The 25,213-nt window shown below is 51.8% G+C and overlaps 2 protein-coding genes and 1 long non-coding RNA gene across 5 annotated transcripts; 2 read left to right on the top strand and 1 right to left on the bottom strand.

Moving 5' to 3' along the window:
- Positions 1–885: 885 nt before the first annotated feature.
- Sgca (sarcoglycan alpha) lies at positions 886–12,758 on the bottom strand. Of its 2 annotated transcripts, XR_007107904.1 has the most exons (11): positions 12,686–12,758; positions 11,791–11,910; positions 11,544–11,698; positions 11,289–11,361; positions 10,697–10,895; positions 10,056–10,218; positions 8,850–9,058; positions 8,553–8,579; positions 3,754–3,946; positions 3,062–3,460; positions 890–1,047 (listed from the first exon to the last, which is right to left on the bottom strand). XR_007107904.1 is itself a non-coding variant. In XM_047547139.1 (10 exons), the coding sequence occupies exons 1-9, from the start codon at positions 12,720–12,722 to the stop codon at positions 3,766–3,768; spliced, it is 1,164 nt and encodes a 387-aa protein (XP_047403095.1). In that variant the 5' UTR covers positions 12,723–12,758; the 3' UTR covers positions 886–3,460; positions 3,754–3,765. The 2 variants fall into 2 exon arrangements, 1 of the variants encoding a protein (XP_047403095.1); XM_047547139.1 differs by having other exon boundaries at positions 886–3,460.
- LOC124980998 (spermatid-specific linker histone H1-like protein) lies at positions 5,463–8,034 on the top strand. Its single transcript, XM_047547140.1, has one exon. The coding sequence runs from the start codon at positions 7,436–7,438 to the stop codon at positions 7,964–7,966; it is 531 nt and encodes a 176-aa protein (XP_047403096.1). The 5' UTR covers positions 5,463–7,435; the 3' UTR covers positions 7,967–8,034.
- A 1,828-nt stretch (positions 12,759–14,586) lies between the features above and the next one.
- On the top strand, positions 14,587–21,634 carry LOC124980999 (uncharacterized). 2 transcript variants are annotated; one of them, XR_007107905.1, is made up of 3 exons: positions 14,587–14,634; positions 21,142–21,177; positions 21,291–21,634. It is a non-coding gene; the product is annotated as an uncharacterized LOC124980999 (long non-coding RNA). The 2 variants fall into 2 exon arrangements; XR_007107906.1 differs by lacking the exon at positions 14,587–14,634 and adding an exon at positions 20,842–21,032.
- Positions 21,635–25,213: the final 3,579 nt, after the last annotated feature.

Genomic DNA, 25,213 nt, shown 5'->3' with positions numbered 1-25,213 from the left:
GTGGAGGGCCGTATGTTGTGGGGGGAGTCCATATACAAGGGCAGCTTCCTCACACACAGGGCGGGGAGGAGATGCCATAGGAGCTGTGGAAGACATAGGTCCTGGCTTTTGGGACATATATGTCCATAGGCATAGGAGGGTCCTTCTGTGTGAAGGAGGATGGACGGGGTGTGAGTAGGGAGGGGCGCGGCAAGACTAGGGGAGGGTGAGCGTGGGAATAGACTACCACCTTAAAGTCTCAGCCCCAGTGGGAGCCTGGTGCTAGTGAGAAGCTGTGTCTCTGTGGCCCTCTGGGGGTGTGCTCTGGAAGTTACCAAGTTGGGCTGGGGGGCATGTCGATGATCCAAGAGGCAAGACCCTGGACGAGGGCTTGCCCTTTTCTGGGACAGCCGTGGATCCTTAGACCCCTGGAAATTTCCACATTGTGCAGAGGCTGTGCAAGCCAAGCCAGGAAGGAGGTGAGTTTGGTCCCCACGGGTGCAGGAAAAACTGGGATTCTCCCTGCACGGGACAGCGAAGGGAATTGAGAAGAAGGACTGCTGAAGGAGAAGGGCAGAGGAGCAAGGAAGAGGACAGTGAAGGCCACGGTCAGGACCAAAGCACATTCTAGAGCAAGGAGGCTACACATCCAAGTTCTAGGGTCTCGTTTCTGTGGGGCAGACGCTTCTGCTCCCCACCAGGGCTTCTTGGATGCCAGCAGGAGGCCTGGAAGAGCAGGGGAACACAGAAAGCATGGAAAGGATTGAGTTCTAGGCCTGAGTTGATCTGAAATGGAACCTGCACCTTCCCATAAAAATTGAATATGAGCCGCACATGTCATTTTGTATTGCCTAGCGGCCATGTTAAAAAAAGAAAAATAGAAACAGGCAAAACTGATTTTTAATAATGTTTTTTATTTAACCTGGTATATCCCAAAATTTCATCCTTCCACTTACAGCACATCTGTTTGGACCAGGCACTTTCAAGTGCTCCCTGGCAGTGTGGCAGCACCAATGTAGCAATATGTAGCAGTTCTGTATCCAGGAGGGTGCAAATCTAAGCTTCCACCTTAAATTCGCAGGGAAAAAGGGAACTTTTCAGAAGGCATAGGTGGAAATGGAGCTGGAGAGATTGTGGCCACCCCGGGAGCCACCCTCACAACAGCCCCACGGCAGGTATGAACTAACTCTCAGTGGTTGCGGCAGCTGAAGGGCGGCAAAGCCCTGACTGGGTCCTGCTCTGGGGAAGTGCGCCTACGGGGGCTGGGGCCTGCCGTAGGTGGTGCCCTGTGTCCCCAGGTCTGGCCAATTGAAGGTGGTGAGGAAATGTGTAAAGAGTCAGGCCATGTGCGTCAGGTCTTGTCAGGCCCAGCCGTGGGCCTGGGGGAGACAGGATGGCAGAGTGTGGGGCTGTCTTGGGGTGGAGGTGGGGTTGGTCAGGGCCTGTGGGGGGTGGGGTGGGACCACTGGGTAGAATCTTGCCCTCCTGGGAGGGGCTGCTGCGCAGTGGCAGAGCACACTAAGTGTGACTGTGTCCTCCCCGGGCGCCACTGGGCAGCTGGCTGTTCGTGCGCGTGTGCCTGGGCACGACTCTCTGTCCTCTGCAGTCACGCCATCCTCCCGGCTACTTGTCTGGGCCACTTCCTCTCAGGCAGGCAGCCAGACTCCCGTGTGCTCCTTGGAGCTGAGCAGGGAGGAAGGCGCTGCCAAGACCCCAAGGCAGGGCCGGGAAGCAGGAGGAGGGGGAGCTGGCCTCACAGTCCCTCGTCTCTGGCCAATACAGGAAGAGCACAGAGGAGGGCCAAGGTCTGCCTGGCTGCAGGGGCAAGATGGTGACTGGGGAGACTGCCGTCCCCTCCTCAAGGGGCCAGGGTGGAGGGAGCCAGCCCAGGCAGCAGGCTGGCTGCTCTAAGCCTCCAGTCTAAGTAGATTCCATGCAGCTCCTGTGCTTTCCGTCAGATGATGGGCCCGGGAGGAAGGAGACGGCAAACGAGAAGCAGAGGCAGGCTGTGTCCGTCTGAGTTTGTGCCTGGTTCTTAAAGAGGCTGTTCCTCCTCTCTGGGCAAAGGGCTGAGCAAGCCTATCGCTAAAGCTTCTTCTGCCCCTGCCCCCAGTGCACCATATCCATTAGCTAGTTAATTAATGCACAGAACATTGCGTCATTAGCATTCATGGAGGCTGGCAGAGGCACAGAGCTGGCACAAGTGTATGTGCCCATGTGGGTAAGGACTGGGCACCTAGAGCCACCCCTCAGCCAGCGTTCACTGAGCTCACACGTTGTGTCACGGTAAGCCTGAGAGGCATCTCTCAGAGAGCAAGGAGGGCTGTGAAAGGGCCCCAAGGCCAAAGGCAGGCAGGGAGGCCTCTTTGAGAATATGCCAGTAGGGCAGGGACCAGAACTGCAGCAGGCGGGATGTGTGTGGGTAAGGGAATGCTGGGGTCCCCCCAGCGGAGAAGGGCTGAAGCCGGCTAGGGTGCTAGGTGCTAGGCTCTTGCTGGATTCTCTTGCAGTTGCCACCAAGAGAAACCTGAGCCACGAGTCTTTGCTCCTCTGCTGTCCCCCCCTGTATCTGGGTCGCCTCTCAGGTTTGGTCTCAGACCTGCCCTCACATGGGAGTGGTAAAACGTGAGACTGGATGCAGCACAGATGGCAGTAGCTGGCCCACTTTGGTTGTTGCCACATGGAAAAATAACCTTGGGGCTCTGCATGGCCAGCTGAGCTCTCCCGGGCTCCTGGGGACAAGATACTCTGGTGGCACTCAGTTCAACAAGTGTTCTAGGCTGCCGGATTCTCTGCACCTGGTCCTTCTCTGGAGGAGCCACCAGGAGCCTTCAAACCTAGGGCGTTCTGTCCTGCCTTCAAACCTCTCTCCCTTTCTATATTGGCTTCTCTCTCAACACAACCTACAAAGGGACTCCCTCCAAGGGATTGTGACAGGTGTTGACTAAGTTTCTAGGTCAGAGCCTGGATCTTCTGCTTTGCAAGCCCCTCTGTCCTCTGCAAGCAGTGTGGGCAGATGTGCCAGGTTCGAATCCAAACCTTGCCACCTGCTTGCTTTGTGACCTTGGGAAAAATCACTTACTCTCCATAGTTCTCAGTTTTCTTGTCCATAAAATGGGCATAATGATCCAGGCATCTCTCATGGTCAGGTTCATATGAGGGTCGCATATAGCAGGTCCTTCCCTCTTCCAGAAAATTCGAGAAAACAGCAAAATGCTAGGAGTCCAGAGTAGGCTGTCAGCCTTTGGGGACTCCCAAAAGGTCAAAGGGGAAATGTAGACAGTGAGGACAGTGGGAGGCCGCTGGGAGGAGCATGTGGGCAGCAACATATGAGCAGGGCAGCAAGTATTTTATTCCGGAGGTCCTGACTCCAAACACCCGTGGTCCTTCCCACCTCATCCCTGCTTGTTCAGAGCCTGCAGTCCAACTGGGCCAGGAGCCAGCATTAACCAGTGGGATGTGGCCATGGGTCAGCAGCTCTCTGAGTGGAGAGAAAAAGAAGCCTGAGGCCAGGGCTGGAACTAGAAGCAGGGGGAGACAGACAGGAGGACGGAGAGAGCCCAATTTGCCTGCCTTTCCCACCCTGACCCTCTGACCCCGAGTGCTTGGCAGTGGGAGGTCTAACCTTGACGCTGCTGAGCACCCGCTGCCTGCGGCCGCCTCACAGGAACAGGCAGATCTCTGTGCCCCTTCCCCTGACCTCATCGCCCCAGCTTTGAGACACAGGCCATCTTCTTTCCTGAAATGAGGCTGGCACGGCCCAGCTGGACCTACCTGGCAGGGCGCTCAGTGCTGGTCCAGGATGAGGGGCACCTGGGCACTATCCACGCAGGGAGGCAGCCGCTGGCCTGTGCGCACGTTGAACATGGGCTCAGTGGAGAGAGGCCGGGGCACCTGGCGGGTGGCTGCCATCTGCCGCAGCTCCTCTGTGTTCCCATGAATGGTGAAATGGTGAAGCATCTGGATACTGGAGGCACAGGGCGAGGGGACGTCAAGTCTCAGAGTTGGCCTGCCAGGGCCTAGCCTGGCACTCCCCTGAGCCACCCTGCAGGCTGCCCCACCACTTCTTTGTGGGGGGCGGTGAGGGGGCTTAAACACAGAATGTGGGATCAGGGAACAAACAGGACACTCCATGGTGTTCATTTGTGCCCAGTGATTGGGGTACAGGCTCTGAGTGCCGACGGCTTGTGCTCAAAGCTATGTGTTCTCAGCAAGTTGCTTAACCACACTGTGGCTGTTTCCTCAACAGTAAATTGGGATAATAATGCCCACCCTCCAGATTGTCCTGAAGATTAAATGAGAAAATGTGACTTGGTTTAGAAGAGTGGGCAGCACAGGGTAAGCTTTCATGAGATACCAGCCTTGAATATATCCACAGTGGATATATTTGGAGAGGCCAGCGTCTTCTAGGCTTTATTTTCTACGTTTTGGTTTTTTGGGTTTGTTTTTTAACGTTGTTATTTTATTTTATTCTCCATACTGGGAATTGAACCCAGGGGAGCTCTGACACTGAGCTACATCCCCTTATTTTTTATTTTGAGACGAGGTCTCACTAAGTTGCTTAGGGCCTTGTTATATTGCCAAGCCTCAAATTTGCACCTGTCCTGCCTCAGCCTCCTGAGTTGCTGGGATTACAGGCATGCTCTTGCCAAGCCTGACTGTATTCTGCTTTTATATTCTGATGACTCCTATCCCTTCTAGCACTGAGCTCCTTCTCTCGATACTGGTTCCAAACACGGATCATCTAACCCTCTCCCTTCCCTCCTGTCCCTGTGTCTGTCTGGTAAACCTACCTTCTCTTTGGCCTTCTCTCACTTCCTAGCTTTGGCCAAGCTGTCTCCCCTCCCAGGAACACCTTCCCCATGTCCTGCCAAGTCATGGGCATCTCATAATTTGGCTCCTTAGGCCTGCTCTCTGCCCTCTTTATACCCTGTCCCCCTCTCAGCCCCAGCTCAACCTACTCCATCACTGACCCTTGTCCCTGTCTGTTTCAGACCAGGGCTCCTTTAGGCCCAGCCTCAGGCTCCACCCTCAGTGGTTGGAAGTCCCAACAGCACTGAGTGGCCACACCTATGGGGAAGTCCTTCCTGAGCTCCAGCTTCTGTGGTCCTCCTCAGAAGACTCAGCATTACTTTCAGTTGATGCTCTCGTGCACCTGCTTTCTGCTGTAGGGCCAAGTTTCAGTTCTTCTGAGAAGCAGGAGAGAACCACAGTTAAACAGGAGGACAGCCTTCAGGTTGGAACCTAGGTTCCACTGCTTACTACTATGTGACCTTGAGCAAATGACAACTCCTCTGTGCTTCCATTTCCTCACCAGCAATGGAGTTATATGAATTAAATGAGTTAATCCAGGAAAAGCACCTGGGCCATCTCCTGGTCAGGCTTGTAGCCAGCAGTATCTATGGTTATAGGAAACCTACCCCAGGAGTGTTTCCAAGCCCTTTTTACATGAACCCGTCCATATTTGTTGGCCCAGCTTTTTTTTCTTTCCGGTGCTGGGGATTGAACCCAGGGCCTTGTGCTTGCAAGGCAAGCACTCTACCAACTGAGCTATATCCCCAGTCCCTTATTGGCCCAGCTTGGTGACATTTCCCTGGACCACCAGGTTCCCAGGACATTTAGAGCAGGGACTTTTCATCATAAACAATAAGAATTGATTTTAATAAAAGTGGCTGGGGCCCTGGGCAGGTTGAAGCAACCTCACTTGCCACTCAGGTACTGATCAGATGCGGGAGGGAAAATCATCCCCACCCCTGGCCTAGTTTCAGTCAGGGCCCCATTTAGAGCCTGAGAGGTTAGACGACAGAAAGATGTGCCGCCTCGCACGGAATGGGACGCACTCCCCAGGGGAAGCCCGGCCAGGTCGGGGAAGAAGAAGCTCTATCACCGAGTGAGGCCAGGGGAAGGTTAAGATGAGCTCTTGAGTCTGGAATTTGGCAAATGGAGTTCTCCAACACACAATTTTCCATTCCTGGGCAAGGAGAGGCTGAGGGGGAAGGTGGAGAAGTGTTTGGATGCTGAGGTGGGGAGCCAGGTGATGCCCGGAGAGGAAGGGACTCAGTCAGTGGGCCCCTCCCACCCCGCTCCACATCCGGGTCTCATTACTCTGCCACACACAGGTGGAAAAATGTTCTGGGATGTTTTTGTAGCACAAAAGCAGATACCAGACCCCTAGGTGCTTCCCTCACAGGGCTTCCACATCAGCACTAGAAAAGAGGGATGTGCAGACAGGCATTCCCACACACAGGTGGCCCGAGGTCTCACCCAGTCAATATGTGACCCTCTAGGCCCTGCACCTGGCACAGTGTCACTGGGGCCTGGAGGACTCTGTCACCAGTAAAATCTGATACAAGTGAAAAATAGGCCATAGAATCACAATTTGTGGATAATTTGGAAAATGGCAGACATCAAACAAAGCAGAACAACTGAATGTGGTGGAAATAAACGGCACAAAACCCGAAACGATAAAGGCTAATATCACGCATGGCAAAATCAGTTATTGATTCCAGATTGACCAGGGAAGCTGATTTTCCCGACAATATCAGAACTACACATTTGACCCAGGAAAGCTGGAGGCAAAGAAAATACTGGTCACAAGAGAAAACCCCCAACAAAGATACCATTGTTGGAATTGGGTACAGCCCTCCAAAACTGAGGAACAAAATCTTCCTCGTGAAATTTACATGGAAAATCATTGATCTCAACTTGGGGGGAGGGGGAGTCTGCAAAAAAAAAAAAAAATGAACATAGAAAATAAAAGCAAAGCCTTTGGACTGCTTCGCCTAGAGAGTTATTTGAGCTATGAAATTGACTTACATAGATCAAGGAATTACATTTCTGTGTACTCTGGAAACCATATTCCCCATAAAAATGGTGTGGGCATAATTCTGCTGTTTAAATGTTTGTATCCTCCGACTCAGAGGAACAAAGACCCAGAGGGCAGAGATGGCCCGATCAAGATGGGGGCGGTTAAAGCTGAGGGCTGGGAACACCCTGAAGTTCTCTGCGCACGTGTAGGTATGTGCGTGCACACCAGTGTGGACCCATCCATCGGCCCACACAGACACAGCCCTCCTCCACCGGGCACCTGGCAGGTCAGATGCCCACACATCAGGCTGCCCTCCTGTCTGCCCCACCCAGGAAGAAACAATGGGGCCACTGTGACCCCTGCAGGATTCTGGCGGCCTCACAATGTCTCCCTGAGGTCACCGCAGAGATAAACTCACCAGCCCTTGAACCCACAGCATAAGTCTGCTGAGGCCAACCGTGGGTGATCACCTCGGTCCTCCTCCTGGCCACCCAGGGGAAGGCGTGGCCGAAGCCCTACAAGGAAGCCTCTGAGGAGACCGGGAGCCAGGACGCAGCTCGCCCACCACAGAGTGCGAGGCAGTGGAGACTTCCGGCCGCCATCCTGGAGGTCCCCGCACCGAGCTCCCTTCAGCCATCCCAGGGAGAGATGCAGAAAGACACTTCGCTGCAGTCCCCATCTATACCCTCGGCCTCAAACGCTACCATGGGTGGAGGCCGGCAGGCCAGTGCATCAGGAGTCCCTAACAAGAGTGAGAATGGACACGGCCCCTCCCCCAAAGCCCACCGGAAGCCCAGTATGTCCAAGGTGATCATGAGGGCTATGGCAGACAAAGGGACACGCAACCGTGTATCCCTGGCCGCTCTGAAGAAGGCTGTCACCAGCAATGGCTACAACATGACCCACAACATCTGGCGTTTCAAGCGTGTGCTCAAGAAGCTGGTGGACAACGGTATGCTCCAGCAGGTGACCGGCAGGGGAACCTCAGGCTCCTTCCGCCTGGGCAAGAAGCAGGCCTCCAAGCTTAAGGCCAAGAGAAGACAGCAGCGGCGGCGGTCCAGCCAGCGCCGGTCTGGGCAGCGCCGGTCTGGGCAGCACAGGTCACTACTGGGCTCCAAACAGGGCCACAAGCGGCTTTTCAAGGGGGTTCGCAGGGTGGCCAAATGCCGCCGCCATTAACAAGGCAGGCCAGCCAAGCAGGCCGGAGTGCCGGGCAGCCACAGGCTCAGGGCAGTGAGAATAAAAAAGATCCCAACTTATTCACTCTGGCCTTCTGGAATCTTTGAGCTCAGGGAGAGGGAGAGGGCTGGGCATTTGGAAGGAGGGGCAAGGCCATGTAGGGGGAACCTGGAGCAAAATAAGAGTAAGAGGGATTTGGGACGAGCAGGCAGAACGGAAAGCATGCAGAGCCGTCAGCTCCACCTACAACCTCTTGCACATGGAGAATCTGAGGCCAGAAAGGCCGATGGAGTCACTGTAGAGCTCAGCCTGGAGGGGGTGGGTGGGTGGGTGGGAGGCTGGCTGGGAGCTTCTCAAGCACTTTCCCCTGCATAGTGACAGGTCCCCTTCCCCTTTGTTACAACAGACTCTTCTATGACCAGAAAATTGTGCAAGATCAGTCGGCCTGGGGTCAGGGTTCAGAGTTCAAGGGTGGTCCCCATCATCTCAGAGTAATCTGGTTTGTCTCTGTTGCTCATGGAGGTTGGAGGACCCAATGTAACAGTCAAGGGGGTTCCCACCCAGCCCTCAGCTTTCTCCTACTTACTCAGAGGTGGCCAGGTCTCTCTTCAACCTGTGGAAAAGAGAGGGAGAGGGTTAGTCCTGCTCTGGGCTCACCCCAGGGTGACCCCAGGGCTGCAATGTGTATTGATTTTTGTGTGTGTTCATCATAATCTCTTCTGGTTCCAGGACAGGCAGGCCTAGAGTCCCAGTTGCCCATAAAGGGGTCCCTCACTCTTCCTCTGACTGAGAACCCCACTCCCTTAGGGGGTCGCACATAGCACAAGGGCCACAGGGGTCCCACGATGTGAGCACCACCCTGGCCTCCATTGCCCACACTCACCGTCCTTCCCGCCGGCAGCACATGATGTAGGCCAGCAGCAGGGTGAGCAGCAGGGCCACCAACAGAGGCACCAGGAGGGTGACCAGGAAGTCTGCTAGGAAGTCTCGGGCAGTAGCCTCAGTGGGCGGGCAGAAGAAGGGGTCGTGCTCCAGGATCCCATCGCCTGGGGTGGGCAGCTCATCCACGGGCTCTGGCACTGACTTATCCACCTGCACAGAGAGCCCAAGGCTGACCCAGAAGCTGCTGGCTAGACACAGAGCCCTCCAGGGACAGGGCAGAGGTTGCAGGGCTGTTCTGTCACCCCATGCAACCACAGGATTTCTTCCTGTCTGCTGCTCCTAGCTCATGTGACCTAGCAGGACAAACACTGGACCAGGAGACAAGGGAGGCCAACCCTAGGAGAAGCAGCATTGTACAATGGTTAGCATCCAGTTCTAGGGTCTTGACTGCCTAGGTGTGAGTCCTGACTCAGTTTAGAGCTACACCAGGGTGGCTTGCCTCTGTACCTGAGTTTCCTCCTCTGTAAACTCAGAGTGATCACAGTGGAACTGTGAGGTTGAAACATGCTTACTATGCAATGCCCAGCACATAGCGAGTGCTCAGATGTCTTCGGTGACGAGTCCCTGATTGTGGGTCCATGAATGAGTCCCTGCCTGTTGGTCCATTCCCAGGAGCAGAGGATACCAGCGGTTTCTATCCTGGGAATTGGAATCTCCAGGGACCCTCAACAGGCCAAAGCGCTGTAGTGAGCCTCCTTGGTTTATAACTTGGAAACTACCTGCTTCTACAGCAGGTGTGTATGCTAACTGGCACCTCAGAGGGAAGCAAAGCTGTCATACAGAAGCTCTCAGGGGGCAAAGGGTTTGGGAACTGCCTTATGGGTAGTTAATTGCTGGGTTTAGCTGTTGGGCTGGGCAGATCTGGGAAACTAGGAGCTAGAGACCCCAGATGTGGATTGTAGACTCTGTCGCCCTCTTGTGGGAGAAGGTAGAACTTCAGGGTGTGTGTGTGTGTGTGTGTGTGTGTGTGTGTGTGTGTGTGTGTGTTGTGAACAAGACTGAGAGCACAGACTAAAGCTGAGACTGAGACCAGGGACACACACAGGACTGGAAAAGTTAGAAAGGCTGGAGTGAGACGCAGTGGAGAGGGAGAAACTTGAGGGGACCATGCCCCACACCCAGGCCTGGAGTCAGGGTCACTCCTCACCAGGGACACATTGCACCAGTCAACACGGAAGTGAGGTGCCAGGTTGTCATAGCAGGACAGAAGTGGAGGCTGGCCCTGGGCACAGCGGGCGTGGCTGTCAGGGGAGGCGACCATCTTCAGGCAGGTAGAGAAGGGTGAGGCAGAGCCCACCTTGATGTACACCCTGGGCACAAGTGGAAACCACTGTCAACAGCATGGGGTTGGGGGCATGGGTACCACTCTGCAAAAGGTGTTGATGCTGACCTGCTTGTAGGCAGGGGCCTGGGGGTGGGATGGGGAGTGGGGCAGAAGCATGGTGCAGCTGGGGCCCAGCAGATATCCCAGCCTCCCCTCCCTGGGAGCTGGGGTAATGGTGACACAGAGCACCCCACTCTTTATTCCCTCAGGGATGTTCTCGGACGGATCTGCGGGAAGTGCAGAATTCAGGGTAATGGGTTGGGGCCCATGAAGGACAAGAAGGAGGCAAGGGGTTGACTGGAGGTGACTGGACAGCCATGTGACTCCAGGAGATGGTCATGCAAGGAGGATGTGCGCTGGTGGTGAAGCCCTACCTGGAAATTAGGGGGACCGTTTCATGCCCAGCACCCTGACCCAAAGTGGGCAGCCTCTCCTTTAGGAAGCCCTGCTGGACGCACACTGACCCTTCCTTACGGCCCTCAATGGGAAGAGGGACACGGCCCCCTCGGTCCAAGGCAGAAGTGACGTTGAGCAGCTGGAGTTCCCCGGGCTCCCAGAGCCCCGCCAAGGCTGTGAGGAAGCGGTTGGCGGGCGTCGAGGGCAGCACCTCCTCCACGTCATGGCTGCGCACCAGGAACTCAGCTTGGTAAGGCAGCCAGGGGCCTGGGAAGCCAGGTGAACACTTCAGGCCGCCCCAGCCCTAGCTCTGCACCCCCAGATCTTTCCCAAGCCGCCCCTAAGCTCCTTCCCACTCCCCACACACACCTTCCCGCCCCCAGCACCCTGTACATCACAGGTCTCTAATGCCCTTCCCGGACCCCCATGGCCTCAGTGACTCATCCAGTCTTGCCATCTGTGGGCAGAGTGACCAATAGCACAAACTGAGATGGAACCCCAGCCAGCGCTCATTCCCGAAAAGCTATCACCGTCACATCTGGCTTCTCCCCTCTCTCTACTGCTTTCCAAGCCTCTCCTGTCCACAACCATGCCCCCTCCCAGGGGAGGTCCCCCAAGATTGGCATGAGTGGGGAAAGAGTGGGTTGGGGCTGAAGATACCTTCCGGGTCCCCAATCAATAGCAGCAGCCTCTGCCGAGTGGTATCAAAGCTGTCGCGGTTGTAGGCTGTGACCTGGAGGGTAGCAAGAGCGATGTGGGTTTAGCGGGGAACGTGGGACAGCTGGGCCTGGCAGAGAGAACTATAAGGAAACTAAGTTAGAGGTAATATAAATTATATGTCAATGAACGTGAAGGAACACCCAATCCCAGCTGGTGAGGCTGCCCCTCGGAGGTTCCGAGGGTCCCTGCTGGCACCTCGATGACCTGGCGTCCACAATCTTCTGCAGTGGCAGTACCGTAGAGGAAACCAGGGTGATAGGGGCTGCGCTGGGTGTAGCGGAGCCACCGGGGCAGGTCTGGGTGTCCCTGCAGGTGGGCATGGTAGGTGATGCGCACGGTGGGCGGGACAGCTGGTGGAGGAAAGGAGAGGGGATTGGATTCATGACCAGAGCCCAGGGCAAGGCCACCCCAGCCCACCAGGTGTCCACCAGGCCCCACTCACCGACGTGTTCAGGAAGGCGCAGGAAGGTCGCGTGATCCAGTGTGTGCACAAAGACACGACCCACCAGTGGGTGCAGGGTAATCTGCTGGGCCTCAGTGCCCCCCAATCCTGCCAGGACACCTGAGGGCACCCCACAAACCCCAAACAGGACAGATGGCCTCTGTCCTGTCTGAGGATAAGCTCCCTTCCCCACCAAGTCCCTGCTCCTAAAAAGCTGAGAGAAGGGGTCTCCTCTGCTGACCCCCAGCAAAGGAGGGCATGTTGGATTTATGGGAGGGCTCCCCCTTCAACAATCTTTCCACCCCTCATTTTAGGCCCCCTTTGGGTGTTGCCCTGGGCAGGGACTAATGTCTGACTGGGAGGGGTATGTGGGGTGTGTGTGTTAAAGACACTTGAAAAGAACCCCATGCTAAATGTCTAGGAGGCCAGAGGGGACAGCAGGGTGAAGGAGCCTTTAAAGGAGCTATTCTGGAATCCCAAGCACCCACCCCCCATCTTCCCTAATATGCAGGGAAGACCAGGGCCTACCCTAGAGGCCAAGGGAAGCCCAGCAAAGAGGACAGGCCTCAGCCGCCCCACCCTCCCTCTTAGGGCCAAATTTAGCCTTGAAGAAGCAGTATACCAGCCAGCTCATTAAAGGGCCCATGACCCTATGGGACTGTGCAGTTAGGCCCACCTCGGCCCTAGAATACCTTCAGGCCTCAGAGCTTCCAGGCCCCACAGCCCAGAGCCAGCTCCCAGCCCCTGGATCCTGGCCTGCCTTCATGCTAACAACACCCCGAAGTCCTTCAGGCCCTACCTGACTCTCCCCAGATCCCTCCCCTAAGGACCCCCATTCTTCCGTCTCATCCCACCCTTCACCCTGGGCCTCCCCCTGAGGAAGTCCCCAACTTGCCTACAAAGAGAGGAATCCAGATTAGTACTGCTACCATGGCTGCCCCAGCCTGGCCGGCCCACTGAGTGACAGAGACAGGGGCAGGGAGAAAAGGAGGGAGGGAGGGAGGGACTTGGGGAGGTGACCCAGAGCAGCTGGGTCCCAGCCTCAGCCACAGGGCCCTCCTCTTCTCCACCTAGAGCAGGCACTGAATCTGGGGTGGACGCCCTCCTCACAGTGTCCTTCCAGTCACCCCCTCCCCATGGCCATAGTGTTTTCTAAACCACAAACCTGCCTACTTGGGACCTTCTAAAATCCTAATGGCCCCCATTGTCCTTGAGTTCCTGATGACTTTCAGGTTCATCCTGTCTAAATCTCTCCACTACACTATAGACACACCACACACACACACACACACACACACACACACAGGCTCCTCCATCTCACTCTGCCCCTCCCTAGCTGATAAGCTCTTTCCTCTTCTGCTCACCTTTGATTAGTCTGGATAGGCTCCCTCCTCTCTGAGGCCAGGTTCCCCTTAGCTCCTGTGTGCATCCCTGTGCACAATCCAAGGCCACAGTGGGGGTGGTGTGGGTGCTCTGGGTTCCTAGGGCACTACCATCACTTTACCTTCCTATCCCTGACCTGACACAGGTCTCAGCAACTAGTATGTGTAAGGGACAGGTGACAGCTTCCTGAACGGCAAATGGAAGTGTCTGTTCACCTTGTGCTCATTCCCAGGCCAAGCATCCCTGGCACATAGGTCTGGGAAGAGCGAGCCTTGCATGAGGCCAGTCTTGGAGCAGAGGAGGTGTCCTCTCTGGTTCGTGCAGCTGGGGCTCAGTGAATAGGCTTGGAAGTCTGCTTGGCTGGGCATAGGTCCCACCTTGAGGACCCCCAAGATGTGGCCTTGAGCGAGTCACTTGTCCTCTTAGGCCTCTGTCCACAAGTACAAGCCTGCACGAATCATGCTTGCCTGCCAGTGTCATTGTGGAGGATCCCCACGATCATGTTTGCAGCCTATCTACAACAGAGCATCCACCAGGTTCCAGGTGCCAAAGAGGCAGAGCTGTGCAAAATCCAGGCGCGTGAAGCTTGCGTGTGAAGTTAGGACAGCTGAACTGCCTGCCACTGTGCTCAAAGGCTCGTGTAGTTTTACACCTCTTACCCTGTGGCATACCACAGTGGTTCCACGAGGCAGCATTAGTATTGTCGCCATTTACAGATGGTAACACTGAGGCACAGGGCTGTATTACTTCCCAAAGCCAAGCTGCTGATGAGCAGCGCACCCTTCCTTCCTCCTGTATCTGCTGAAGGATTTTGGTCCATGCGTGAAGAAAGCCAGGGTGCTCTTCTCTCCCAAAGCCTCCATTCAGAGAAGGCTGAGGGGCACTCTTCCCAGGTGTGAGAGAAGGAGGTAGGAACCCAGGGTGGCCAGTGGCCCACGGTCCTTGGTATCCGTGTAAGTCATTCTCCAGGCCTCAAAGTGAAAAGTGCTTCCCGCCTCACCCCACAACCACGCAACGCCGGCAAGGATGTCAGGAGTACCCTAGATTGGGCCTAAGCGTGTAGGCCTGCAGATGGGGTTGGGGCCCCTGCAGATGGGGTTGGCAGGTAGGTTGCGTCATCTTTGTCCTCTCTCTTCTCACCTGACCACCTCACCTGTCTCTGGAGAGCTACCAAATTCCCAGAGTCAGCAACCACTGTGGATCTCGGACAGGTGTTTGTCCCTGAATCACCTTGGCATCTCTCTGACTTCTCAAAGATGAAGGGAGAGAGGAAGAGCAATTCTGGAGGCAGAGGCCCATGGGGGCAGGCGGAGGTGCCCAAGTTGGGCAGCTGCCCAGGCCTCAGGCCCTGAGCTCCCCATGTGACTCCCCTCCCTCTCCCCTGCTATTTTTGGAGCCACATACTCACACCCTCAGCTGTCTTAAGGCAGCAGTGCCTGCACCCAGTGTCACCAGGCCCACGTAAGTCACCCTACCACAATGGAAAAGCTGTAGCCAATCCCCCTCTGATCCTCCCCAATACCACCCCCATTCAGGAGAGACAGGGATTGTCCAGGAGCTCGCTGGAAATAACCAGGAAGCCTCCTCAGTCCCCTAGATCACCAGATGGACTCCCTACCTCAAAACTATCTGGATCTCAGCTCGCTATGGAACACATAGCACTTTCTGTTTGTTGAAGCCTCGGCCTGGGATGGGCAGGGATGGGCGGGGTGGCAGGGTCTTTAAACTTATTTTGGAAGCTTTAAAAAAAGTATACAGAATAATATAATGAGCTGCTATGTATCCATCACCTAATTTCAACTATTATCAACTCATGGCTAATCTAGTATCATCTATGCCCCTCCCAATTGCCCTCTGCCCTCTCCCATTTAATTTCATCTGTCAATGTTCCAGTACATATGTTTAAAAGATAATGACTCTTTTTAACATAATCACAAAACATAATTATTACTATAATCAATAATCCCTTAATAGTAAACATATTTCAAGTGTTTGTTTTCAAGAGATAGGATCTCATTATGTTGCCCAGACTGGTCTCAAACTCTTGGGCTCAAGTGATCCTCCTGCCTCAGCCTCCTAAGTAGCTGGGACTAAGGACACAGGCCTAGGTGCCCATCTAAGTTCTTGTTTTTTACAATGTATTTGTTTGAATGAGGATCTAATAAGATGGACATATTACAACTGATTGATAGGCTAAGTATCTCCAAATCCCTGGCATGCGTGAGGCCCTGGGTTCAATCCCCAGTACCACCGAAGAAATAAGTAAATAAATAAAAATAAAAATAAGCTCAAAAACCAACCAACTAACAAACAAAACCCTCCAAATCCATAGGTTCCTTTTCCATCTCTTTCTTTCTCCTCTCCTCCCTCCTCCTTCCTCCTTGCTTCTCTTCTTTCCCCTCTCCATCTTTCTTCACACCCTTTCCCTAGTACTCTCTCCTTCCTTGAAAGAACAAGCTCTTCTGCAGTTTTCTACAGTCTGGATTTTGCTGATTGCATCTCTCTGATGTTCTTTAACATGTTCCTCTGACCTCTGCACTTTCCGTAAATGGTATTTCCTGTACATTGTAGTTGGATCCAGAGGCCTGATCAGATTTAGGTTCAATTTTCTTCCGCAAAACCACTTTATAGGTGCTGGAAGTGTCTTCCATCTGAAGGCAGATCATGCACCATCAGCTTTTTTAGTTTAGATGTTGTTTTCTTATTTCCTTGAAAAAATGATGATATTCAAATTCGATCATTCCTTTCTTTACTAGCTGGAATACTTCCAGGTAGAAAAACTGAGCCAGGTATGATGGCACATACCTGTAATCCCAGCAACCAGGAAGACTCAGGCAGGAGGGTCTTAAGTTGGAAGCCAGCCTCAGCAATTTAGCAAGACCCTGCCTCAAAATAAAATAAAAAGGGCTGGGGATATAGATCAGTAGTAGAGGGCCCCTGGGTTCAATCCTGGGTACTAAAATTCATCATCATCTTCATCGATACTGCCCCTCACTCGTGATTTGGTTATCTGAATGGCACAGTTCTTATAGGAAAAACAGGGTCAATGTTTGATTTGTTTCCTGTATTTACCAGTTTCAAAATAATAGGCTGATTCCCTAGCATCCTCCAAACCGTGGCTAATAGCTTTCTTTTCGCTATTAATATAATTATGAATTTATGGTTTAAATATATTTGCTTCAATCCATTGCGACTAGCGTCCCTCCTGGTGTCCACTTTGCCCGTCTTTAGCTCTCGGTTTAGCTGTCCTCACCAGCTGGAGCATCCGGCCAGGATGGGAGGGGCGGTACTGGAGGGTCAGGTCTCCGCATGTGTGCCTCTCAGCCTTGTCTCTGCAAGCTCAGCCGGAGCTTCCCTCGCCTCTGCTTCACTCCTGCGACCCCAGCCCTGCCCTGGCCTAACTGGTTTTCTGTCTTCGCTTCTTTGCCAACCGCGTTCATCTCCCCAGCTTCCTACACTGTCTCTTCCCTCGCAACGAATCCTGCGTGAATGAATGCGTGCACGACATCCCCAACTCTGTCTCATTCCACTCCAGTATCCATGGGCCTGTCTCCCTAAGTCTCTTGATTTCTGAGGGCCATATTTTCTTTATCTGCATCTAAAACAGGGGATTATACGTTGTGGTGAGGGACAAAGGAAAGGCATTTTCGTCACTGTGATCTGATTCTCGCATCTGCTTCCCAAGCTCCACCCACATCATTCTCCCCCATCCTCTTCGTCGCCCCCAGCGCAACAACAAAGGATGCGACTCGGTCAGTTGGCCAGGAGAGGGCGCGTTCGCCGGCTCCAGCCGGTCTTGCGCCTGCGCAATGGAGGGGCGGAGCGGAGCGCTGAGCCGAGAGCTGAGAGCCGAGAGGCGGGAGGGAGACGGAGGGCGGCGGGGCGCCCCGCCCGGGTTTAGGGATGCGCTACTGTGGTGCATGCGTGCTGAACGCGAGGGTCGAAGGGGCAACGCAGAAGGGCACCCAAGGCCACGCACCCCAAGTCGTCTTCCTCTTCCCTATTCAGAGAATGTTCTTCCCTATGGAGAACTAGCATGGAAGCAGGAGGCTGACAGAATGATCTCTTCCCCACCTGTCTCCCACCCACCCATCATCTGGGCCAATCCTCCGACTTCCAAGGACATTTCCATATCCCCCTAACCCCGCAGACACTTTGGGGCGCCAACCTAAAGACTTAGATCTACCCAGAATTTTTAACCCGTTCTTATCAGTGGATTTCAGCCCTCTAAAGGGTTTCTTGACTCTCTGACCTCCCGAAGCTCTCAAACCTGAGTTCGAGAATGCTAGAGACTTCTGCCCAAACTTTAGATTCCAGAAGACGGAGAAGGGGAGGGACTGTCGGAGGTCAGTGTCATAGCCATTTCCTCGGAGACACTCCCTCTCTGTAAAGGGGTGTAAGAAGGATCAATGAGATAATGGAAGCGAAAGTGCTTTGTAAACTGTAAAGCTCTGAAGAAAGTAAGGGATCTTTATTTATTTATAACAGACAATGCAAGACTAACTTACCCGGGGCCAGCCCACTGGCAGGGCCTGAGAGCTAGGGCAGGTCAAATTTAGAAGCCAGCACTCACTGATAAAAGGATTGAGAACATAAAAGAGACACAATTTCTGACATCTTTTGTAGATGGTATGATTATTTACATAGAAAACCCAAGAGACTTCTACAGGCATTATTATTATTAGTGTTACTAAGAAAACCCAGCAGGGTTGCTGGACAAAGATCAGCATCCAACTACAAATAAAATGCAAAACTCTAGTGTTTCGGTGTACTAGCAATAATTTATTAGAAATTATACATTTTTTAAATAAGTCATTCACAAAACAATTTAAATAATAGAAAATCGGAAGAAAACCTTACACAAGACATTTCAAGATATTTGTGCAGGGGAAAAATAAAAGTTACTGTAGCCTATAAAAGAAATAAATGGTAAGCAGTAGAGAATGGTTGAGTTTAGGGATGGGATTCCTCAGTGTTGTTTTCATTCAATGATTCTCTCACCTGATGTGGTGGCACAGGCTTGTAATCCCAGCGGCCAAGGCAGGAGGATCACAAGTTCAAAGCCAGCCTCAGCAACTTAGAGAGGCCCTAAGCAACTCAGTGAGACCCTGTCTCTAAATAAAATACAAAAAAGGGCTGGGGATGTGTCTCAGTGGTTGAGTGCCCCTAGGTTCAAACCCCAGTACCAAAAGAAAAAAGAAAAAAAAAAAAAAAAGATTCCACATTAATCTGTTGATTCAATGTATGTCCAATACATTTCACAGAGCTGGGCAGACTAATTCTAAAATTCATATGGAAGAGCAAAGGGCTAAGAAAGAGCTAAAGAATTCTGAAGAAGAACAGGAAGGGAACCTGACCCTAACAGATACCAGGACTTTTTTGAAAGCCATAGTGATTAAAACAGTGTGGTATTGGTGCCCTGCTAGACAAAGGGATCAATAGAATAGAGGGCTCGGAAACAGATGCAAGCATATGTGGGGATTTGATTTATGATGGTGGTGGCATTGCAACCCAGTGAGAGAGAACAGACTATTCAATGAAGAGTATTGGGACAATTGGCTTTTCATAGGAAAACTCTTCACATCATCCATAAATATTAAATACAGATGGATTAAATATCTACAAGTGAAAAACAAAACTTTAAAATAATTAGAGGTTAGGAAAGCAGCATTTCTTAGACAAAAGGCACAAGTTGTAAAAGACGGTCTGATTTTATTACATGACCCCCTGAAAAGCCTTCTGCTATTAAAATGACAAATAACAGCCTGGGTGGCAATGTTGGCAGCACATGAAACAGATCAAAGGTTAGTATTCAAAATATATAAAGACCTCCCAGAAACCAATAAAGAAAGGACAGATCTTTTGAATGTCCCTTTCCCTTCTCCCCACTAGAATCTTGATCTGATTCAGGGGTTAGGGCTTTGGGGAAGGATGAGCTTTGCCTGGTCTCAGTAGTGAACTGTTAAGTCTAAACACAGCAAAAGGTTTTTTTTCCTCTGGTCATTGATTGGGTTAGATATAGACTTGTATGCGATTCTGGTCACCAAGACTAGATGGATATTCCCTTGGTGGGGCTTCTGGGAAAGAGTCTAAGAAGAAAGTGTCCACTTTCTTCTACCTCTGGATATTGCTGCCTATACAAGATACATGAGCTGAGGCAGCAATTTTGGGATCATGAGGGAGCCAGTTTAAGAGGCAAGCAAACATGATGAGGGCGGCATTATCCTCATGAAAGAAAAATGGAGACGAAATATGGGAGAACCTAGTCCTTGAAGTCGCAGAAGGAACCCACTCGAAGACTTCCTGTTATGTAAGAAAATCCTTTTTGCTTAAGCCACTTCTAGCTGGGCTCTCTGTAACTTGTATCAAAAGCTACAAAGGATAGAGAAGGATATGAACATAAGTGATTCATCCGGGGGAAATTCAGAGGGCCAATGAACATGATAAGAAGCTTGACCTCATAGGAAGGGAATGCAGATTCAAATGAGATACCACTTCACATCCCTCAGATTGGCAAAGATAAAATATCTAACAAGAGCAAAAGTTGGCAAGGATGAGGCCAGACAGGACATCTTGTACAAATGCTGGTTGTGGGAGAACCAGTGGTTTAGTTACTGTAGAGAGCAGTTTGGCAGTACTAGTCAGTACTAGTCAGCCTACCTGCCCACCGCCGCCGAGCTTCACGCTAAAGGTGGTTCAGAGGGCTGGGGAGATAGCTCAGCTGGTAGAGTGCTTGCCTCACAAGCACAAGGCCCTGAGTTCGATCCCCAGTACCGCAAAAATAAATAAATAAATAAATAAATAAAGGTGGTTCAGAGAGCTGTCCAAGGATGTTCATTGCAGCCAAACATGGAAATGATCTAAACAACCGTCAGTGGAGAAACTGATACATAAATTGTGGCTCATTCACATAATCAAATAATAAACAGAAATTAAAATGACCAAACTGAAGCTATAAGCATCAACATGGCTGAATTGTGAAAAACACCTCATGTAGGAAAAGGCACAAAATGGTATACATGGCATGATGGTTATCACCTTATTGTGAAGTGACAGAAAGCACTACCGTTCTATGAAATTTAAAGGTATGGGAAACTATGAAATTATGCGCTATTTTATTTTTTGTGGTACCAGGGATTAAACCCAAGGGCACTTAACTACTGAGCCACATCCCCAGTCCTTTTTATGTTTTACTTAGACACAGGGTCTCACTAAATTGCTTAGGGTCTCACTAAATTGCTGAGGCTGGCTTTGAATTTGTGATCCTCCTGTCTCAGCCTCGTGAGCTGCTGGGATTACAAGCATGTACCAGCGCGGACCTGCCGGACTATCCTTCAAGAAGAAGAGAATTCGGACACATGCCCTGACACACATGAACCTTGAAGACACTACGCTAAGTGAAATGAACTAGTCACAAAAGGACAAATTCTGTGTGGTTCTGCTCATATGAGATGCCCAGAGTGGTCAAATTCATAGAACAAGAAGAATGGTGGTTGCCAGGGCCGCTGGGAGAGGGGAGGGGAGTTACTGTTGGACCAATATGGAGTCACGGTTTGGGAAGACAAAGAAAAAGTTTTGGAGACCGTAGTGATGGTCACACAATGTCAATGTGCTTGATGCCACTGACTTGTACACTTGTGAATGGTTAAAATGGGGAATTTTATGTTATGCTAGTTTGCTACAATTATAAAACAATAATAAAAAATTAGGAGCTACCAAGGATGTATTCCAAGCTTGTGAGAGTAGAAAGGACAGGCAAGCAAGATGCGGAAAAGGAACCAGGACTTCACTCAAACTGGAATGGCCACTTTCTATTATAGGGAAGAACCTGGAGCAAAAATGTCACACTGCTAGCATTTGTAAATTCCGATTCTGATATTCTGAACTTGTCTTTCAAGAAACTTTTCAAACTACATGTTAAAAAATAAGAACTAATAAGTTATTTTTTTGTCGTTTTTGTTTTTGCAGTGCTGGGGATTGAACCAAGAGCCTTGTGCTTGGGAGGTAAGCACTCTGCCAACTGAGCTATGTCCCCAGCCCTTAATAAGTTATTTTTTAATTAGAAAGTTCCCCCCCCCCTCTCTCTCTCTCCCCCTCTTTGTCTCTCTCTGAAGTAGAACTGTCCTGAAGTATCAGAATCTCTCAGGGACTGAGACCACCTGAAGTGCAAGGAGCTGAGTATGGGGGACCCATGACCAGACAGTACTGGAGGCTACACATGTCCTGGATGCCACACTAGCCCAGTCAGGACAGAAGATGGCAGGATGCTTTTCCCCCTGATCCAGGGCAGGTCATGCAAAAGCTGGCAGAAGAAGGTGACTCTGAGAGTTAGTTGCCTCCTCAGGCACCCACTGCACAAGATCCAGAGAACAGATGAAAAATAGAAACCATCAAAACATAGAAGTGTGTATTATTAGCAGTTGGAGCAGGCAGTAGAAAGAGTTCTTCGAATCTGCTGATGACAAAATACATTGCCTAATCTTTCTGGTTCTTTCTTTCTTTCTTTCTTTCTTTTTTTTTTTTTTTTTTTTTTTTTTGCGACCTCCCTGCATGTCTCTGGAACTCCCATGGCTATGGCTGTCTGTGTTGCAAAATACATATTTACAGGCCCTCTAAGCCAAGCTAAATATAGGCTTTCCTTTACAACAACTGATGATTTGGAGAAATCTTTCCTCTGTCCCACCCTTTGCCCCATCCCCAACACACACACACACACTCACACACACACACTCCTTCTCAGTTCCTCTTGCCAATCTCCAATATGTATCTGAACTTCCAAGGGACACTAGAATGAAGTGTGGGAGACTGATGGAAAGAAAAGGGGCAAACCAGAAAGAAGAGGCAGCAGGAGTCTCTCAGCTACATGAGGACCTCACTGCCCCTCTCCTGGACAGACAGAAATGAAAGATCCTTTGGGAAGCAGAGAAAGGAGGTGACCATCACTGTAAGAATGATCCCAAGAGACTTGAAGGAGTTGCAGGCAGGGGGTACTTGAATTTCAGAATTTCACATAATGGGCCTTAAAAAGAAACCAGAGTCCCAAAGTTCCATGAAGACAGATTTAGAGCTACGAATATCAATTTTCAATTTCAGCCACACCTGCCCTTGTGTGTGTGCGCGCACACACACACACACACACACACACACTCAGATATGTGTGCAATCAATAACAGCTGACACCCCAGGCTCCTCTGTGTTTTATGCTTTTAGCACCCACTAATCCTCACAACAACTTTGTGAGGTTGGTACATTACATTTAAGTCCCCTAGCTTGGAAGTGGCACCTTGGGGGTTTTAACAAAAATGATGTAACTTCAAACATCACGTCCTGCTCTGTTCCACACACAGACTGGGGGACACTCAGGGTCATCCATGCTCAGGAGATGATCAGACATTCAAGTTGAGCCAGTTGTGGAAATTGAGGGTTAGGAAGGGGAAATGAGTAGTCCAAGGTCACTTACCAAATGGGTGACCCTTGTGAACCCTAGCCTGGTCTCTTTCCTCAAAAATGAGTAAGCCACTACTCAGCCCTCCTCATTCCTCTGTGAAAGGGTCAGACGAGGGCTTCTAAAGGCCCCGCCAACACTGACTCACGGGAGTTGAGCTCTATGTGAGTGTACACGCATAAGCACACCTTCCCCGTGCCCTACGGCCAGCCCAAGGCCCTGGCAGATAAAGGGAGAAATTGGGGCTACTGGCTCACCACAAAACGTCTGAAGGACAGGGTCTAGACCTGCCTCTGCTCAGATGACCGTGCCCAGGGAAAAAACACTTTCGGAGGCTGTCCCAAGGCCCCAGGGCTGGGAAGAGAAGGCAGCCTTGGCACCCAGCCCAGGCCTCGGCCCAGGTGCTGAAGCCTCGGGACTTATCACACACCAGGCCTCTCCCCGCCTGTGCTGCTGTTGTTGCAGCTACACCCCATGTTTAAAGCAAGCAAGCCTCAAGGAACAGTCCTCAAAGAGCATCTTCCCAGGGGCCTCATCAGAACGAGGGTGTGTGGGAAGACAGAATTATATCTGCCTTTGGCCTTTTAGCAAGCTCTGGGAAAGCTTCACCTTTCCCATGTACCTAGCTGTCTGGGTTGCAGTCATTGTCACCTCTCCTGGGCCTTGATTCATCCTCTCAGAGCACAGAGGGGTTACATGACTTGTCCAAGGTCGCAGAGCTAAAAGGTTATAGGGTCAAGGTCAGAACCCTGTTAGCCTAGCTCCTGGTCAACCTTGGGAGCCACTCTGTCCTCTACTCTGGCACAATAGAAATGAAAAAAATATCAATCAGAAAACCACCAGGCCCTTGACCCTCAAGGTTTCTCCACCAGGACCATGGGAATAACAAAAGTGTGTCAAGTTATCCTGGGGCGCTGAGCAAGAGGGAATAGGTGGGTGTCATAGCCTGAGGGGTGTAAATAGGGTGGAAAGCCTTCAGTTTGGACAGTAACTCTCCCAAATGTAGCCCCCTCCTCACAGGTGAGATCACTGCTCCATGGAGGCAGAGAGGATGGAGGAGGACATGACGCCCATTCCCCACCCATCTTACAGTGCAGACGCTTGGTGCCCTAGCCCAGGGGAAGAGTGCACTTACAGCTCCCTAAAAGCTTCTTCAGGAATCCTAGCTGGAGGTTGCTCAGCTAACCAGGAGCCCATGAAATAAGAATCCAGTTCATTAGCCTCAGTCACCCAAAGCCAGGGCTGGCTCCACCTTTTCGCATCCCAAAGCCATTAAAGCGGTTTCACCCTCACAAATCTCTGGACAAGGGAGACCTGAGCATCCTAGTAATTCTAATTCACTCCAAGTTGCTGCAGAGATGTTGTTAGGGGTCCCAGGGTGCCTGCATCTGACAGTTGGTTTTCAGTGCCTCCTCCCACCCTCAGAAGTTGGGGGCTCCCCACCTGGCCAGAAGCGTGGGCACAGACCCCTTGGGCTGGGACTAGTTAAGATGACTCACTACAAAGGGTGTGGGAGATTCTGGGCAGAACACCCAGGGGCCTGCGCCCTCCTCCAATCCACAGGAGCTTCTGAGGACACTGCCCAAGTTCCCAACCCCCAACCGGGTAAGCTTTTAGACCTCTCCCAACTGCCATAGCAGGTTTTGGAGTGGGGGTTCAAGCCCCAAACTTAAGCTTGGAAACCCAAATCCCAAAGTTTTCTCCTGAAAGAGGCCTCCTAAACAGCATTAAAAAGTTGGTCCCGTGGGGAGTCTGAGGTTGGCTTCCTAGCTCTGTCCCATCCAGAAGTGCAAAATTGGGGAGGGGAATCGTCTCCTGTGTGACTGGGCAAAAGAGGTAGATGGCATTGCAAAGCCTGAGGTCTGGGTTCATTTCCAGTTCCAGCTCAGAACCCACATCTTCCCTCCCCATTGGCACCAGCCTTGAGATCCACTCTTGTGGTTCCTGGCCCCTTCCCATCCCGATATTCAGGGTTCCCAGGCGGCTTCCCCACACCCCATCCCCCCCCCCCCCCAGCTCTTTAGCACGTGCTGATGGGTCAGTATCCCGCAAAACCCACATCCACCCCCTACAGTGGAGGGGTACCAGGCCAATGCTGAGGCAGTGGGAGATTAGGAAGAGGATGGAAGGGAAGGAGGGAGGTGGGGGGGGATGGCAGGCAGAGGCCGCAGGAAGGCCCGAGATGCAGGAAGCAGCTGGGAGTGGGGGGGTGAGGCTTTGTGCCTGAGTTGTTCTCTGGGTCCTAGAGTCCACTCTGTTCATCTGGGATCTGCAGACTGGATCAACACATCTGGACATGTCCAGAGGACATGTCCATGTTCACCCCAGGACTCGGACAGCTGTGGAAGGATAAAGGGCAGTCTTAAGCCCCTAATTGTGAATGTGAGGAATGAGGGAGCTTCAAAGCAGCTTTCTGGGTTTCCAGGACAGGGCATGTGTAGGTCACTGTCACCCCCCCCACACTTGCAGGCTGTGTCCAGGATCCTTTAAATTAGAGACCCAAGTTAGAACTCTCACTGGGGAAACTTTGGCCCCAGGCCTCTAGAATTCCTTCTCCCCAACCCCTTTTTCCTGTTTGAGAGACAAGAATGTCCT

Source organism: Sciurus carolinensis, chromosome 3 (genome assembly GCF_902686445.1).
Source record: "Sciurus carolinensis chromosome 3, mSciCar1.2, whole genome shotgun sequence".
NCBI lineage: Eukaryota > Metazoa > Chordata > Mammalia > Rodentia > Sciuridae > Sciurus > Sciurus carolinensis.
Note: the sequence above shows the minus strand (reverse complement) of the source record. Positions and strands in the feature narration are given on the sequence as shown.

Excerpts from the sequence above, each read along its gene's own strand:
- LOC124980998 (XM_047547140.1), top strand. The coding sequence starts at position 7,436 with ATGCAGAAAGACACTTCGCTGCAGTCCCCATCTATACCCTCGGCCTCA.
- Sgca (XM_047547139.1), bottom strand. The coding sequence starts at position 12,722 with ATGGTAGCAGTACTAATCTGGATTCCTCTCTTTGTAG. Across the intron at positions 11,362-11,543 it reads GTGGACGCCAGGTCATCGAG|GTCACAGCCTACAACCGCGA; the intron begins GTGCCAGCAGGG and ends GCTACCCTCCAG. Across the intron at positions 10,219-10,696 it reads ATTGAGGGCCGTAAGGAAGG|GGTGTACATCAAGGTGGGCT; the intron begins GTCAGTGTGCGT and ends ACTTGTGCCCAG.